Source organism: Lycium ferocissimum, chromosome 9 (genome assembly GCF_029784015.1).
Source record: "Lycium ferocissimum isolate CSIRO_LF1 chromosome 9, AGI_CSIRO_Lferr_CH_V1, whole genome shotgun sequence".
In the NCBI taxonomy this organism is placed as follows: domain Eukaryota; kingdom Viridiplantae; phylum Streptophyta; class Magnoliopsida; order Solanales; family Solanaceae; genus Lycium; species Lycium ferocissimum.
This window is the reverse complement of record NC_081350.1, coordinates 36,130,507-36,149,753: the sequence shown is the minus strand read 5'-3', so window position 1 is coordinate 36,149,753 and position 19,247 is coordinate 36,130,507. Positions and strand designations below refer to the sequence as shown.

Here is a 19,247-nt window from a genome sequence, read left to right as displayed (position 1 = left end):
GTTTCATAGAAGGAGACACACTAACATTTAAATATTGTACATTAAGATGTAAATTAGAAACTCTATCAGTAAACTCAAAATTAAATAATCATAATGTTTTTATTTTGTTCTTTAGGTGGACCCAACATTATATGGAGATACTAAAACTAGGCATTTTATACATTTTCAGGTAACCTATCTTGTGTACCTAGATGATTTCCATCTTGAGTTCATGAAACTAGTATATCATTTAGTTTAACTATTTACCTCAATTTACACAATTTCATGTATGAGATACATCCTTTTTTTAGGCTGGTAAAACCCATTGCTTCAATACATTGTGTCCTGGATTTGTGCAAGTAAACAGTGAGATACCTCTTGGTAGTGCATACGATTATCTTTCAGAACGTGGAAAGACAAGTTGGGAGACCACGATGTACATTGATCGGGTATATACAATATTTTTCTTATTTAGAGTTTATATAAAGTTTATAGTTTATACAAGTATAGCTTATAATCTGGAGATCGCATAAATACTGACATTGATATTACCTTTTTTTCTTAAAAATTAAGGATTTAGCCAATGGAAATTGGTGGCTATTAGATGGTAGAAGCTTTGACCAAATTGGTTTTACGGCCTCAAAGGATCTTCACTGACTTGGCAAGTTTTGCTACGAATGTTGAATGGGGAGGAGTTGCATATAGCCCACCAGGTGTACCTGAACCTCCCATGGGCTCTAGTTTTTTTCCTATTAAGAACTCCCTTTATGATGGTTATTGTACCGAAATTACAATTTTAAATGAGAAGGGAAAGGAGATTAAAGTAGATGAAACAATCACCCACACCGACAATCCTACTATGTACAAGGTTTTTGCTGGGACACTTTCGCATGGTTTTCAGGGTTTATATTTTGTTCTTTATGGGGGACCTGGTGAGAGTCCACATATTTAATTGGAATGGCATTCTTCTAAATCGCTTAAAAAGTAGAAGAAAATAGTTTCTACTTTGTTCTATACTTTTGAATTTCATGTTGCCTTCAAAACAAATGCAAGGGAAAAAAAAATAGCATTTCCTTTTATTTTGCTATGCAATATATTATCGAATAACTTTCTTGAAACTAAATGAAGCTCTAGCTTACAGTAATTAATTTCACCGTATTTTTGAAGAAAAAAATCATATACATCCTCCATTTTAATTTCTTTATCTTAGTTTGACTGGACACGAAGTTTAAGAAAATAAAATAAAAATCATTTTTTTTGTGATTGTTAACTAAATATATGTATAACGTACCAAAATATCATTTTATCTTGTGGTCTTAAATATGTCATGTGGAATGTTGAAACTAAAGAGTACGCCAAATTAGGAAAAAAAACATTCATTTTGAAAGGGACTAATTAAAAGGAAAGTAAGAAAAACAAATTAAAATAGAGGGAATATTTGTTAGAAAAAATTGATTTCAGCCATTGTAGAGTTACATCAGCTATATACACGAAATTATTTCTTTTACTCATTTTTAATTTTTTAAATATGTTCTTCTATATACGAAGGAGCATCAACTAAAGTTGGGCTCAAGAGACTCTCTATTTGGGCCCCTAAAAAAATTCTCCAACTGATGGTTAAGTTCACAAATGGCCTCTATAAGGGGTGGTCTTTTGATATTTTGGAACAGCTCCACAAATTTTTTTAACAAATAGTCGTCGCTCCAAAAAATTTGCTAGGCAATGCTTTTGTTGCTCATCGGGTATAAGTTATGGACATAAATTAGTTTAATGAATCTGCTTAATTGACAACAAGTCATGCCTCATTGGCAAAAGTTAGAACTTATGTCTGATGAGAAACGGATTTGTTAACCATAAGGCATAAGTTCTAGCTTTTGCCTATAAGGCAGAAGTTCAGAATATTTCAAGACAATAAGCCTGCTCAATTGACTACAAGTTCTATCTTATAGGAAAAAACTAGTGTCATGCCCCAAAACTGAGGTGTGACGTGATTGGACTGATTGAAAAATAACTTTACTAAGCTGTCTGACAATAAGTAAGGCCACATAATTAATCATACTTAATCTATCAATCCTGAAAGTGAATACTAAAAATTAAACTGAAATCTATAATTCCGGGGTAAACATAACAAAGAAAATACCTTTATAGAAAGCATGTAACCAATTTAAGGTGCGAAAGCTTATAATGGACCAAACACTAATACTATAATCTAAACACGTAAGTAGATAACCAAAACTTGAAACTTAACATAATGGCTAAGTTGTAACAAAACATGAGCTACACATAGTGACCCTATGTACGTGAGATCTAGCAATACGCACGGGGGAGTGTCAGCCTATCTCCCCAGAAAACAATAGCCCTTACAAGTGCTGTTGACACCTAATTTTTTACCTCCCGTAATCTATTTCAGTCACCAGAATCCTCGGATAATAATTAAATGAGCTGAGCATTTTTAAAAGCTAGTGATTATTTATAAATGATCCTGCATCAATATTTATTTTCCTTTAATTAACAAAAAAAAAAGTGGTGTTCATGCACCATAATTATTTAGAAATTAATGAGCATTTTATTGAATTTAATTTTTTTTTTTTTAAACAGAGGAAATTGAGGTAGGGTCCTTATTTTATTATTTGAGATTATTTTGCACGTACTCCTTTCCTTTTTAATTTTTACCTTTGAAATTTGAATAACCCACATGATTTAAGTAATTAGCTACCTAACCTTTTTTACTTTGATCTTTGTAAATAAGGCATAATTGCCCTTAAATGTTTAAATTATGTTAATTACTTAATTAATTAAGTGATTGCAAAATTGAGCTTTTATATCTTTGCCTTGGCCATAATTAATTTAGTCAGCCCATAATTTAAGGAAATTAGAATTATTTTGCAAAATCAGCCTATTAGCGTTTGTTTTAAAATGATTAAATTTAATTTTGAAAAATTAATTAAAAAGGCCATAATTAAAATAATTATGCTAGGATAATTAATCAGGGCCATTTTTTATAATTTGATCGACTTTTAAAATTATTTTAAAATAACGGCCCGTAATTAAAAATTCCTCCAATTTTAATTTCTAAATTATTTGTTTTGAGCATTAGATATACCCCATGTATACACCAAAGTATACACATATATATTTATACACTTGGTGTATACATTGAGGCCTCGATAATTATAATTCAGATTTGGACCGAGTCCAGCCCAAGCCAGGCTGTAACCCGGCCCAAATCTCTTAATTATCAGACAAGTACCCCTCCCCACCCCACCCCACCCCACCCCACCCCACCCTACTTCTCTCTCTCTCTCTCTCTCTTTATTGATGAAACATCGCAGTATACACTTGGTTCCATGAACGCTCTTGTCCAAATGTGGTAAAAATCTTTGCTTTACTCTGTTATTTTCAAATTTTAGTCAAAATCACCTTTATCTTTTGCTTTTGAGTTTGTTTTTGCTGGTATTTTGTTATTGGTCCATGTTCGTTGGATTAGATCGACCCAAAAGGGTTAGCTATGACCGTATGTTGGCTCATTTCCAATCTGGGTAGTTGATTTGTTGGCTATTTGGTTAGATTGTAGGGAAAAAGCTTTTGTCCCACATCGATTGTTGTTGGTTTAGTTTGAACTTATAGAACCCCATCCTTTGCATAAAACAAGTCTTTTTGGAGAGAAAAAATTCGAAAGCTGAGGAAAAGAGCAAAGAAAATATATATATAGAGAAAATTTTAGAAAAAAAGGAAGTGGAAAAACTCAGATTTTTTTCAGAAAACTTCCTAGTAAAAAGAATTTTGAAAAACCTAGAGTAAGTAGTTGGGGTTTTAGTTAAAATATTTGGTTCTTGCTTTTTCTCTCTTGGTGTGTGGTTGGGGTTGCTGGGATTTGGAAGCACAGAGGCTCCCAAATCCATTCTTTTCATGGCTACGCACTTAAAAGGTAAACCTTGATTTAATTTATTTAATTTTTGTATTTAGTATTTAATAGCTTGCCTAGTTTGAATATATTTGTAGGTTAGTTATGCTCATATGTTCACGTGCTAAATATGCCTTGTTTGGTTTTGTGCTTAATGTGTGATTCATTTGATAAAAACATGATAAGAATAGAGGAAAATGTCATTGTGAAGTTCATTCAAGAAGTAGACTGTTGAATTGCTTTTGGTCTTGTTTTTTTATGTGGTCTTGAGGTGTTGTGTTCACCATAAAGAGGTGTGTGAGGTGTTTTGAAAGTCCTTTTCCCTTCCCTGCCTTTTTCTTGAATATTGTTGTTAGTTTAATGAGCATGATCTTAAATATAGTAAGTATAATAAGTTCAGCTTAAATTTAAACAAACAAACAAAAAAAAAAAGGTGAGACTGCCTATGTGTAATACCTTGATTGAACATGGTTGATTTTATACTCGTATGTTCATGTGCTAAATATGCCTTGTTTGTGCTGTGTGATTAGTGTGTGCTTGTGATTATAGTTAAATCTTCCTATTTTGCTAGTCAGTTATGAATTGCCCTATTTGTAAAGTAAGGTCTATTGTCAAAGTCTCAACTAGGTTGTTTGAATTTGATAATTGTTTCTGGATATAGCTCCTGATGTGCTCCTCTTTCTTCTGGAAAATGAATAAAATAAGGAAAATTTAGATAAAAGATATGAATCTGTTTTGCTGAACTATGAATATAATAGTGCGATGTCTCATTGCTTCCTTCCTCTTAAATAATCTTGCACTTAGTATAGAGTAAGACAAGATAAGCCCATTGTTTGTTTATTGTCTAATACTAGAATGAAGGAGTAGTAGGCTCATGCCTTAAGTCTACAACTTGATTGTTTGCTCATGGCTGTGACTATGCTTGTATCATCACCTAATGTAGATTATGTATAACCACCTATGAATTGCGACAAATGTATGTTAATTTCCCATGATCCATAGTAAAATTCTAGGACTATTATGATCATGACACCTAAATGTGAACTCTGTTTCCCTATTGATCTGCTTAAGGCTGGTTTGTCTTGATGGAATCTGTTGCTCATTCTTATAGTGTTCACAACTTGTCCTATTAGTCTATACCACAGGCCCTTCACCTAGTAGTAGTTAACCTCCCTAAATGTGAAGAATCTGATGGAAAAGGAAAAGTAAAAAATGAGAGAAATGATAGGGACCACAAGATGAAGTCTTCATTTAAGCCTAACTAGAGCTGATCTAGTTGAATCAATGGTGAATAGGCTAACTTTCAACTTTGCCACCTAATCATGCTGAAACTGAAAGGGTATAAAATAAAAAATGAAATGAAAATGGAGTCTGAGAAAAAAATTTGTCCTCTTATGTGTGGTTTCTTTTGTTGACACTACCCTCATAAGTGATGTGATTTAGAGATAAAGTAATTTATAAAAGTAATGAACTGATAGGTTATGCTCTGTATCTGTGCTGTCTTCACCCATGTATGAGTCTTAACTTGGTAAGGGATCATGAATGTTCAAATTTTGTGAGTCCAAGTATTGAAAGAAGAATGAAAAGAAGCAACTTGACTTTGATTTGTCCAAGTCCTGAACAACTTAGAGATTAAGGCTTTACATTGAGACATGAATATTTTCTTTGTTCTCCTATGTGTATAAGTAACTGATATAGTAATTATAGTCCCTTTGTTTGCAAACTGCCTAGGCTTAAAGATAGGCATAGACATAAAGAAAAAGTCTCATGATAATAATCTAAGTAAAAAGAGCGTATGAAGGAATGGAATAGAAGAAAGTAGTATTTGAGAACTAAAAAGGGAAACAGCTTGTCTGTTGATCTGTAAAATGCCCGGTCTCATTTGGTGTGTGATTGGGAAAAGGGGGAGGTAATAAAAGGTCATAATTGTATGGTTTGAGGTTGAAAACCACTTGGCTAGATGGGGAAGGTCTTTTAAAGAGACCTTAGGAGAGGATTGAGAAAGGGTCAAGCATTGTTTGACCCACAGTACCTTTTCTCCCAAATAAAAGGTTGTCATCGGGCATCCCTCTCAAGTCTATGGGGCATAACCTCTCACCCTTGCACTTTGGTGTCATTTTGTCATTCTGATAGATTGTTGAGTCTTAAAAGATGGAATTGTTTATACACTTGTAATGGACTGCTGGAAACTGATTTAGCTTGGTTTGTTGTGTCTGCCTTAATATGCCTTAAGATAAATGTTTGGATTAGTTGGAGATTGTAATAAAACTGGAAAAGGAAAAACTGCTTTTTAAGGGACACTGCTTGTTTTGGTAAATGAAATGGAAGAGTCCTTTTTTGGTAAATGAAATGGAAGAGTCCTTTCCCTTTTGTGAAAAGGACATGATAGTATATGACAGAACCTTTAGCAACCAGTTAAGTTAGGTTTATGATTTGGACCCTATGTAGATTCTGTGTGTATTATTATGATTTCAACCTGTGTTTTGAAAAGTTATTTGTTCCTCCCTTTCACCCCAAGTCCTAATAAGTGCCTCTTTTAAAAGGTAAGAAGGTCAATGGTCTTGTGTTTAGTCAAGATAGCATGTAGGCTGATGGGGGGTATATTTGACCCTTCTTCTCTGTGATTCTTTAAACAATAAATCATGATTTCTTTCCTTTTCCTTCTTTGAACTGAGCCATGAGTCCATTAATCTAAAAGCCCAGCAACAGATAAAGTTGTCCTATTCTAGTTATGTTTGAATGAAGCTGTTTTCCTCCCGTGCAACATATAAAGTTAGAAATATGTGATACTTATTCAATTTTAAAGAAAAGATGATGATTAAGGATAAGGTTATAGCTAAGATTAAGTGCATCCCTTAAGTTAATTTAAACTTTCCTGCAAATAAGATAGAATCAAGAGTAAAGGTTAGGACACCTAGAATAAAAATGTGGAATCCTTGTGCAATTTGAGACTTTGAACTTCCCACTTGCTTAAGTCGTGTAAAGGGGTGTAACTGATTGTGTCTAAGATTTATATACCCTATATGGGAGCATGATAGCTTAAAGGGTTCTGGGCAGTTGGTTCTATAGACAATCCTAGCTTGGTTTCCATCATTGCTTATGTCTTGAATTGGATTATGTGAAAAAATAACATGATATCACACCTATAAAGGACCCTGGTTTGTACCTGCTTGGATTTGGCTATGCTATAGCTGTTAAGATTATAATTTGTATCTACCTGTTTATTTTTGCCTTTACAAGAGGAATCATTTAGGCTTAGAATATAATGTCTTGAAGATAACAAAGTATTCACTTGAATTATCTATAAAATGTCTAGAACCATTTGAGAGTTATGCTTAGATAGTTACAGGTATACTTTATGTATACTAAACCTGTTGTGATGACACTGTGCTTAGATAATGATTTTCCCTTTGTGTTCTTATACTTTATCACATCTGCCTGATTCCATCTTATTCAGAACTGCATTTGATTAATCTGTTGTGGTTTGTTTGGTTTAAGTTTAGTTTAGGCTATGCTGTGCCCATATAGATCACCTTCAATTTTTATGCTCAAGTCATGTTTTTCTCTACTGGTCTCATTTATTCTTGTTGGTTGATAAGTTGTTCCATACACCCATATATTAGGCATATCTTATTTATTCTGAACCATGTGTGGGTGTATGTAAATTTGTGTCTTCCCTGTTTGTTGGTTGAGAGGCAGTTTAGGTAAAAAGGGGTCTAGTTTGAACCCTTCCCTGGTGACCAGCCATGCCGGAGGTCCATGAAACCTCTTGAAACTTGTGCGGCATCAAGATTAAAAGGGGGGTGATGACTTGGCCTTCCACCACCTAGTTTGGGATGTTGAGTTTGAGGAGAGGGAAACACATATGCCTCACGTGGTCTCTTGAATAAATATGATATATTGTTTATATATATTGCATGTTAATGTATAGAATGGGATTTATAAAATAGTAGTATACTTTGTATATTATGTGTACATATCATATGTGTGATAGGAAGAGTAAATATAAACTAATAGAGGTCTTTTGTTGTTTCCCCTCTCTACTGCATGGTCATTCAGGCCGAGGTCCAGCCACCTTATTGGGCTAAAAGCCCAATTGGGAAAATCTCCTTCAAATGTCTTCGGGTCCAAAAGGAAGAAAAGGAAGCTAATATAATTGAAGGCCCAATCATGGGTAAGAATAATATGAAGGCCCAGCCATGGGTGAAATGGGTTGGGGTTTGGTACACCCCACTTTATTTTATTCTATTCCATCGTATTTCTGCTATCATTGGCTTGATTGTATTGTGCTTGCTATTTGTAAACCCATAAATATTATTGGAACCTTTATTATGAATTAGGCATCTTAGGAAAACGGTACATGTGCCATTTAGATTGACTTTAGCACCTGAAAAACCTTTTTTTAAAATCTTGAGAATGCGTACAGATTTTTAAAGATTTAAAAATGGGAGGCAACTGCTATTGTTTCAATAAGTAATAAATTGAAAAGATTTTAGGAATGCAAAAATGGTATAGCAGCGTGCGAAAATTTAGAGGATAAATAGATTAGGCAAAAAGGCTTCTTTCTTAAAAAACTATTGAAAGCGTGTCTTTTCTGGTTTTTGGGTTTGGTAAAAAGTTTTGATATTTCTGGGCTATAGCTCACTTGTATTTTTCTCAAGAAAACGAATGCTCATTGAAAACTTTTTTTTTTTTTCTGGGCTAGAGCCCATTCAGTCTAGTATTTTAAAACAAATGATGAAGGTCTCTTTTGGACTAAAATCCCATTTGATTTTACATAAATCTGTGGTCAATGAACGTGGCTAAGGCCTATATTTTTAAATGGTTAGAAATAGGGCGTGTTTAGGCTAGAGCCCATACAGCTTGGTTTTTATTTTTATTTTTTTTTTTTTTTTTTTTATTTTAAGAAAACCCAACTAAAATTGCTTCTTGGGGTTAAAACCCACTTGGTCTTTTCTATGTAATAAATCACGGTTAGTATTTTTTTGGGCTAAGGCATATGATCTCAACGAATAAGAAAAGCATTTTTGCTAAAAACGAACTGATTTTGAAATGCTCTTATTTCTTAAATAAAATTGGGACTTTGTTATAAAATAGATATATGCAAAGAAGTACGTTTTAAGGAGCATATGCAAGATTTTAGACCATATGAGTACAATTCATTTTTCTCCTAAAAATCAATCGCGCAAAACATATAAAGAGCTCTTTTCTTGAAAATCAAAACAAATTCAAATTACGCCTAATTATAAAAAATTTAGGTAAGGATATTCTGAAAGTATATTAAACGGATTAACCCAAATTCATGTGTAAGTAAAGCATGAATAAAACTTGGTCACCCAAATCCAAAAATAAATGAACTTTCTATCTATTCCTATAGGAAAAACTACTACCCTTATATATAAAAGGAACTAATTATACCCGGATATCATAAATCCATACCTAAATACCCTATATATAAAGGGAACATATTCAACTCTTTTTAAAAAAATGATAGGCAACATGACAAATAAACTCTAAATAAACAGTTCATGCAAATACTCACACATTGAAATTCGAAGGTCAACCATATAGTACGGATCCTTAATACTAGGGTGCCTAACACCGCTTCTAGGGGATCACCAACCCTTACCTAAAACTTGAATTAAGAATGATTTTTCAATACTGTATGAATAAACCCTTCAAAATTGGTTTTTCTAATTTCCCAAAAATTAGTGACGACTCTTTTAAAGCAAAGTCTCGAAAGAGCACCAACGAGTTCGAAGTAGTTTTTTCGAGCGCTAACCCTGCCCGCGAAAATGCTAACTGTAACAAGTGTGTGGGTAGCTAACCTTGGACGTCATAGCACTCACGTAAAGGGAGGTCGGCTAGCTCTCCCATCTGAATGTGATCACATTAATGCATTAATGAATGCTGAAACAAACAACAACAATAACAACAAACCTAGTGTGACCGCACAAGTGTAGTCTGGGGAGGGTAGGATATACGCAGACCTTAATTCTACCTTTGTGATATAGGGAGGTTGTTTCCAGTAGACCCTCGGCTCAGAGAAAGAACATGGTGCAGTAATGTTAGAAAAGAGGAAGCAAAATAACAAGATACAAAAATACTAGTGACAGTAGATGGTAATAAACATCAAGGAATGGGAAACCACGTTGAATATTACTACTAAAGGATAAATAGGAGAGGAGAGGACTCATCCCTTCCCTCCCCACACAGAAGGCGACAATATTTACTAACCTATAAACCTTCTACCCTACTTCTTGACCTCCATACCTTCCTATATAGGGTCATGTCCTCAGTTAGCTCAATTTGTGCTATGTCCTGCCTAATCACCTCCCCCAAGTTCTTTTTCGGCCTACCTCTACCTCTCCTAACTCCTGCTATAGTCAACTTCTCACACCTCTTTACCTAAGCATCCTCGTACCTCCTCTTCACATGTCCGAACCATGTCATCCTCACTTTCTTCATCTTGTCTGTCATTGATGCCACTTTCACCTTGTCTTGAGTAATTTCATTCCTAATCATTTCTCTCTGAGTATGCCCACACATCCATCTGAGCATTCTCATCCCCGCTATCTTCATTTTTTGAACTTGTGCATGCTTAATTGGTCTGCATTCTGCCCCATACAACAATGCTTGTCTAACCACCACTCTATAACCAACGCCGTCATATCATACAACACCCCTGAGGCAAGCCTCCATGCCATCCACCCCGCTCCAATATGATGCGCAACATCATCGTCAATCTCCCTGTCTCCCTGGATCACGAACCCCAGATACATGAAGCTTCATCGCTTGGATATAACTTGTTCCTCTATCTTCACTTCTACCTCTGACTCATGCTCTACGTCACTGAACTTGCACTCTAGGTACTCCGTTTTAGTCCTGCTTAACCTAAAATCTTTAGACTTTAACGCTTTTCTCCAAACTTCCAGCCTATCTTTATGTAACATTCCGTAAATATAGATTAAGCGTGAATATTTAAAATTGGTATTAAGGTGACATTTTAGCTATATGAATCCTATCGAGATGAATACGGGTGAAAGATAGTCGTTTTGAAGTTAAACCAAATACTGAAGTTCGTAAGAGCTCTTAAATCCATTTAAGTCTGAGGTACATTGCACTTATGCCCAGTTGTTAGGTAGTTGCGTTAGAAATTTGAGAAAACTCAAGACATAAAAGTTGTAGGTCTTTGAAATAATTTTCCAACCATATATTATGGAGCTCAATCGGAGCTCTGTGCTAGGATTTATAACCATTTCTTGGGCACTACATAATCTACGCTATCGGCTGCACAAAGTGGGTTCAGGTGTGAGATCGTGCATCGGAGGTAGTGTTACTGCCTTGGCTGTATGATTGGGCCTCCAGCTACACGGCTGCGCACCGAGAACGACACCTTAAAAGCCTAACTTCATTATAACCCTTCCTCAGTTCTTTTTGGCCGACTTTTTAGAGGAAAAGAACCCTAAGGACCTCTCTCAAACTCTAAGTTATGTTCTTTCTCAAATGCCATTGGTTTTACATCAAATTAATCCTAGTTCATCCTTCAAAATCATAGATTCTTGAAAACAAAAGAAAGAAAAGTTGAAAGAGACTTTGGGAAACTTCTTGAAGGTATGTCATATGATTCTTACTGATATTATTGAGAGGGATGATACTAGTGTAAGTGTAGCAAATCGTTTGGTCGTTATAGCACTTTTGACTCATTTACATCCATTGACCCTTTTTCGAGCCCTATTAGTATGATTTTGACCTGCAGGAATAGTTCGTACTGTTCCCGAGGTGATCGAGCGAGATTCATGATGTCGTATGTGAAATAGAGCCTTAAAGTAAAAAATGTGCAACCAATAGTTGACTTTTGGACAAGCGGGCCTTTTTTGAAAATCCTTCAATTTCAAGAGATCCGGATAGTCGATTGTGACTTGGTGGGGTATTCAGTTCGGTTCCCAAGGCACTTGGGAGCGTTTCGAGTTATTGGTTGGAAATTTAGTATTTGGCCATTGGGTGTTGACCCAATGAAATAGACCTCCGTTGGGAATTTCGAGATCGCGATGAGTCCGTAACGTGTTTTTATGTGTGACACTGTGACTGTACTGTCTGATTTGTGTTTGTGAGGTCTCAGGTGATTATCGAATTTTGGTAATAGGTTTGTCAAAAACTAGAGTTTTCTGATGTCTGATGTCCCCGTAGCGGTAGCAGATCCGTCGTAGCAAACCCACCACAGCGAGGGCCATGTCCGCTATAGCGTGGCTGAGGATATGGAGACCGTCCGCTATGGCGGATGTGACGAAATGGCAGAGGGTACCGTCACGGCAGCTCGTAGCGATGTACCACCCGCTGCAGTGAATGATGGGACTAGAATCTTATTTAATGCTTAGTTGGAATCCTTCATTTTCAATCACTTCATTTATTGTTTCTAAGCATCCTTTGAGGCGATTTGGAGAGTTCTTTGCTGATTTCTCTTGTGGGTAAATTCCCTAATCATAAATCCATTCCTTTATCTTTTCCTAAGCTTTAATCCATGCTAGAATCTCTATAGAACTTAAGAGGAAATATGGGTTTTCAATGTCTATTTCATCATTTGAGTTAAAGTCTTCCTAAATGAGAATTGTTGATAGATTTGACTAATCTAAGTATGGAATTTAATGATTTAGTAACTAATAGTCTTGAATCTTCCATTGTTGTTGATGAAATTAAAGGTTTGAAAGTTAGGGTTTATACCCAAGTTGGGGGTTTTCACTTGAATGATGTATCTGACCTATTCTTGAGTTAATCTAGCAATTGAATAGTAGAATTGAACTTCTAGAATGTTGGGTCACCGATTTCACTTTCGAAATACCCGTTTTACACATGTGGGACTGTTTTCCCTTTTCCATAGTTGATTTTTGATTTGAAAGATAGCCTAGCAATGTAGGTTATGTTCTTCCTATTTTCTAACTTAGAACTCGATTATGGTTAGACTTTGAGTATTTTGTGGCTCTCCGCAAACGCAAGGCAAATGTGTGATTATTCGTGGCTCCTGCTCGGCTACCAGGTAGGCTACGGCTTACCTTATGGTTAGACTTCGGTTAACGAAGCATATGTAGAGTTAGTGATTGTTGGAGAAAGCATGTACGACTTCGGATATGAAGTTGGGATGGATTACTTAGGTTGGTACTATTGTTTGATTGTGGCTTATTGCCACGTTTGTAATACTAGACTTGATGTTGAGTTGCCTTATTGTGATTGTGAAACCGTATCTCTCATTTATTGGGTATTGTCTTGTAAAGAGGAAGAAATTGATTTATTTGTGATATTGTGATACGTGTCCATGTGGCGCACAATTGATATTGATAGATTCTCATGATATGTGTCCATGTATGGCACCATTGATATTGATAGATTCTCATTAGCATTGATTTCATTCATGCATTCATACTCATACATTTGAATCGGATTGCGCGTTGCAACATATATTATACTTATATTGGATCGGGTTGCGCGACGCAACATATATTGGATCCCAACATGTTTTATACATATATTGGATTGGGTTGCGCGCCGCAACATATATTAAACCTATTTTGGACCGGATTGCACGTTCCGCAATAAATATATATATATATATATATTGGATCGGGTTGTGAGCCGCAACAGGTACATGGACTTCACGGGTCCTCCATGGGTCATGACTATTGAGGCGTGGATGTATTCCGCCCGAAGCGTGTGTGTATCATTGCATTGCATATGTATTCATCACTATCATCTTATTTGCATATATTGGTCGGATTCATGGATTGTACTTATGGTTGTGATCATTCTGAGGAATTGTGGGAAACTTGGCAGACTTGTGTTTATGTGCTTTACCATAGGCTGTGATTCGGTTATTGATCTTTCTGTACTTGTGATACTACTCTCTTGATCTCATGTTGAGGACAACGATTGTGGCATGTTTATCTTTCAGTCTCTTCCTTTATATATGTTAGCTAACTGTTGTCGGCCTATGATACCTACCAGTATATAGTGTTTGTACTAATACTACCTTGTTACATTCTTTTATGAGTGCAGAGGACGTGACAGGGTCGACTTCCTCTTCTCGTGGCTGATTCCTGAGGCTTTGTTGACGAGCATCCAGGGTGAGCCCCTGGACGGATCCGCACGGATGCCTCTTCTGATTTACTTGTCTTACTTTGATGTTCCGAGACAGTATTCCACTTTCAGACTATGTATTCATATTCAACTTTTAGTCTTATAGTAGTGGCTCTTGTACGGCCCTAGACGAGATTTCTTGGGATTATTTGTATTATTTCTGCACGTATTTACTTATCTATTCTAGACATATTATTTGTATTCGATGGTTGGGTTTATATTTTTTGTTGATTTAAATTGTGATGAGGGACGAATTCTCCTACTAGGTGAGAAAAAATAGGTGCCCGCACGTTCCCCCATTTGGGACATGAAAGTAAGGTATTTGAAACATTAAGAATCCATGGGGGATTCAAGAACACGTTTTGGGCACGAAAAGCCCTAGTTTTCGGATAAGGGTAGGAACTCTTAGAATTTGATTAAAGTTCTGGACTTTATCACTATTAATCATTGTAGTGTGATTGTTGAACCTCAGAAAGGCCTGTTTGGTAGCGTTATAGCAGGAATCAAGGTATATCTCTTTTTCGAACATACTTTTCAAACATTAAAGTGGTTCTTTGGCAAGGTTTGTGTGCGTGAGGGACAAACCCGCATTAAACCTTTATGTGTATTATATGTATATATACACACACACACACACACACACACATGATTTTCCCTTATTAAAGGATGATTGAAATTGAAATATAAATAGGGGTGTCAAATGGGCGGGTTGAGCTGAAATTGGCCCAATAAAAATGGGCTGAGGTAATAAATAAGTTGAGCTAACATTGGCCCAAAAGTTATTTAGGCTGAAATGAACTAAAAATGGGCTGGGTCATGACCCGTCCAACTTGACCCAATTTTTTTAAAGGGTCTATTTTCTAGAAAAATATTTTTTTGGAAAATATGTTCTAGAAATACATTTTTTGCGAAAAATATTTTCCTGAAAATTATTTTTACGAATTTTTCGTGGTAAATATTTTTCGAGAAAAACATTTTTCCTGAAAAATATTCCCCTTCATATTGAACACACCACAAACTTATAAGATACATGATACAAGAAAAGTGTATATATTAAACAAATAAACTAAATCTCAAGCAATAAATTCAAATTTAAGTAAATCTTAAAAATGGGCTAGAATTGAGCTGGTATTGGGCTAAGTTAGAGATCACTTTAAAATGAGCTATGTTGGGTTGGGCTGAAATCAGCCCAATATAAAATTATCTTGAGCCCAACCCATAAAAGTTTGCGCGGGTTGGGCGGGTCATCACCTTTTGAGCCAAATTTGACACCCCTACATATAAAGCTTAGATCCTTGAACATGAATTACCCCATCAGGGATGCTTAAACTTGATTTCGAAAAGCTTGGATATTTCATGTGTTTTGCTCTATGAACGGATTGTGTTGAACTTGATCTCATTTAATGACTTGAAGTTGGTTTATAAACCCATTAATGATTTGATGTACCCCTGTTAATGGGATGATGAACATAGTCCATAATGAGTTATTCAGATTCTATGCCATGATAGTGATTTGGCTATTTTGTCATGATTTCTGTTGTTTGTGTTTGGCCTAACTACTCGGGAGGAAGGATAGTCACTATGGATCCTAGTGTGGTTTGCCTAGCCATTCAGGAGGAAAAGTGGCCACCAAGGGTTCATAATCCTGATATGGTTTTGCCTACCTATTCGGGAGGAAGGATAGCCATCGAGGGTGACCAACCCCGATATGGTGCTTCTATGCTGGTTTAGGGAACCTTAAGTGGTCATCCCTTCGCTTTATTGGTTTGTCCTATACGAGCATGATTTTGATTATTCATGAGTGATTTGATGATAATCTTAAGTTCATAAATGGAAGATGAAATTCTGATAAAATGGCATAGTGGATTGAAGGTGATTTATTTCGCTCGTAACGGTTTCTACTAATGACTTGTTTTACCTTTGGATTTCGAACTCCTTTAGTTACATAGTTTGCTGCTTTATATTAGATTATTTTACATTAACTATTATTCCGGAGACACTCACTGAGTACCCAGTACGCAGGCATACCATTGTTGTGTTTTATGGTGTGTTAGGTAACACTGAGGAGCAAGTTCCTTATATGCATGCGGACTAGGAGAGTTTGCTACTTTCAGTCTTTTGGTGTGCCCACACTTTGTTCGTGGGGCACCCTCTATCTTTACTATTGCTTTTATTTTCCAGGTTGCATCCGAAAGTTAGACTATTTTTTTTTATCTTATTAGAGGCTCCATGGATAGTTGTTGGTTTTGTGGGTAGTCGTGAAGTCATTGTTCGACTCTCATGGGTGTTGCTGCATTTTGATAACTTATTTATTATGGACTTCCGCTGACTTTATTTCGTTAATTGTGATTGTGATCTTTACTTAGTTATTTATAACGTGTCTAATCAAATAATGAAAGACTTTTTAAAGGGACTTGACGTTTAATTATTTATAAGGTGCTTCCGGTGTTGTTCATAGCATCAGATACTTGTTACGCCAAGAGTCAGGTTTGGGACGTGACACTTTACTCCACCTCGCGTCTCATCGATCAAAACTATGTACTCCACCACGCATCTCATCGATCAAAACTATGTCATCTGCGAATAACATACACCACGGCACCTCACCTTGAATATGCCGTGTCAATTCATCCATCACTAAGAAAAATATGAATGGGCTACGAGCTGATCCTTGATGCAACCCCATTCGTCCATCTATCTTTACTCCGTATTCTTACTGTCTCGACTTTTTGGAGTGTAATTCTAATAAAGAATGCTATAAATTTTTCTCCTTGAGTACTCGATACTTTATTAGTGAAATTTATTTTACCTTATCAGAAGAAAAAAAAACATTTTCCATACATCAATCATGTATTAAAACTCTTTCTAATGTTTGTCCAAAATAGACTAAATTCATGTTTCATTTATCAGGGATAATGCTGGGCTCGTGCTAATCAAGGGCCTTGCTTATCTAGTATACATATAAATTTGCTGCACTATTATCTTCAAATTTAATGACCAAACAAAATTACATTCCCACCCCTCTAGCCTTTTCTTAATTAAGACACCAAGGCATATCTGTTGGGATAGAAATAACAAAACCTCATGCGGAAGCTTTTTTTTATATAATATATATATATATTGACGGTATAAATCGGTATGACAAAGAAAACTATACTAAAAAAGAAGCATAATATATTAATATGGTTTAGCCAACTGGCCTACATATCAAATCAAAAACTAATATAAAAGAATGATGAAAACTATTGAGAGAGTAATCTCCTCCTAAACAAAACTCTCTTCAACGACTAGATTGTAGATGTTATTGTGTTATGTATAAGAAGAAATAATGTTCTGTTTATAGAAGTTCAAAACTTCTCTTCCAAGAAAATGATAGATATGGTAGAATCCTTTTTTCCATATAAGAAATACCACAGATATATATATAAAAGACAATTATTATAGATATATATATATATATACTCTAACAAATCTATTGGCCCGATATTTTACCGGCAAATATATATTTGGTATTTTTTCTATATCACATAATCTTATATAGATATATATATCATGGTTAAAATTATTATATATAAAATATTGGTATAAAATATTTTGCTTTATATATATATATGCAACAGCAGAGATGTTGAAACTATGGTTAAAAATTCATCTCCACATGTAGTACTCTAGACAAAATCTTCATTATCGTGATATTGGTTACAGCTTGATTTGAACATGCCTTGAACCTCTCTTCAACCCGCTAAACCATTGGCTTGGATACCACTTATTGGGGATCTAACTAAATGGGCCTCATGCGGAAGGTAACAATTGTAAACCTTGACGGCGATAAATCAGATGACAAAGAAAACCATACTAAAAGAGATGCATAATATATTAATATGGTTTAGTCAAATGGTCTACATATCAAATCAAAAACTAATATAAAAGAATGATGAAAACTATTAAGAAAATAATCTCCCCTAAACAAAACTCTCTTTAACGACTACATTGTGGATGCTATTGTGTTATGTATAAGAAGAAATAATGTTCTATTTATAGAAGTTCAAAACCTCTCTTCCAAGAAAAGGATAGGTATGTTAGAATCTTTTTCCACAAAGAAAACCTTTTCCACCAAAAAAACCTTTCGAAGTAAAACACAATTATTGTAGAATCCAGGAAATTCACGGCAAATCCTAATAATATTACCTAGATATAACTTAATAAATCATCATATATACCTACATAATTCACTTAGATGTTGCTCACATATTAACATCAGATTTTATAGGATTTCAAGATAACTAGGGCTTTACAGCTAGAACTTATGCCTGATGGTCAACATAAACTTTTCCCCGTGAATTTTTTCAAGTTACGATAAGTTTTTAAAGACTTTGTTAAGCGGGGACAAATATTATTGACCGGACACTTTTGGGACACCATGCGTCATTTTCTACCAGTTGATTACAACCAGGAAATTACACCCGATGACATTGAAAATGGATTGTCCTAAATTTTTACCTCTGCTTATTTTATGGGAAAATCTTCAAGATTTAAAATTAAATGTGTTGTCTATGGGGAAAAATTTGTTAAACCTCAACTTTTTTTGGCCCATCAAAGAAATAGAATAAAAAATTCAAGACTACTCATTTTCAAAGTCATTAGAATAAATAGCCCGATTACAACCGGTACCATTGTTACACTACATCAGATCTTCGATTTTCAAAGGTCTGTTTAGGAGGGTAACATTTTTCAAAAATCAATTGAGACACAAAAGGGGGTGAATTTGATATTTTAGGTGAAATTAAAGGGAGAAAATGTTTATCATTTTATTTTCGAATGACATAAAAATCTCGACTAAAATTAAAAGCTCCTGTCGAACTAAAGTTCTTTTAATATTTATTTGCTTACACCAAACAAAAACCAACACCAAAAAAAGATGGAAAAGTTAGAGCATGTGACCTGCAGAATTTGTGACTAGCAAAAACTTCATACTATTTGTTTGGACATGGATCGGAAAGTAAATATTGTCATAGTAGTAATTAACATATTGTCACGAACCCACCAGGTCCTCCATAAAATACCACATGCTGATACTTTCCACCTCTCCAATGTGGTACATCCATAACACCATAGTGATTAGGATCTGTAACACGTACGTTCGATTTGTCTATATGTACCGTCTGACCTTTATTATTTAAAACATTAAGTCTCCTACAACAAGCATCATAATAAGGATCTGCAACAGGAAAACAGC

General features: G+C 35.1%; 1 protein-coding gene and 1 long non-coding RNA gene across 3 annotated transcripts in view; both read left to right on the top strand.

The window, feature by feature from the left end:
• Window positions 1-1,102, top strand: part of LOC132069463 (protein neprosin-like) — a 37,256-nt gene extending 36,154 nt beyond the window's left edge. For both annotated transcript variants that reach the window (XM_059462808.1, XM_059462807.1), the window contains exons 6-8: window positions 116-169; window positions 291-428; window positions 553-1,102. In XM_059462808.1, the coding sequence (XP_059318791.1) occupies window positions 116-169; window positions 291-428; window positions 553-636 (276 nt within the window). In that variant the 3' untranslated portion in view covers window positions 637-1,102. The remainder of the gene's footprint in view (window positions 1-115; window positions 170-290; window positions 429-552) is intronic.
• Window positions 1,103-3,279: 2,177 nt separating this feature from the next.
• On the top strand, window positions 3,280-8,237 carry LOC132030502 (uncharacterized). The gene is made up of 2 exons (XR_009408057.1): window positions 3,280-3,338; window positions 7,903-8,237. It is a non-coding gene; the product is annotated as an uncharacterized LOC132030502 (long non-coding RNA).
• The last annotated feature ends 11,010 nt before the right edge of the window (window positions 8,238-19,247 follow it).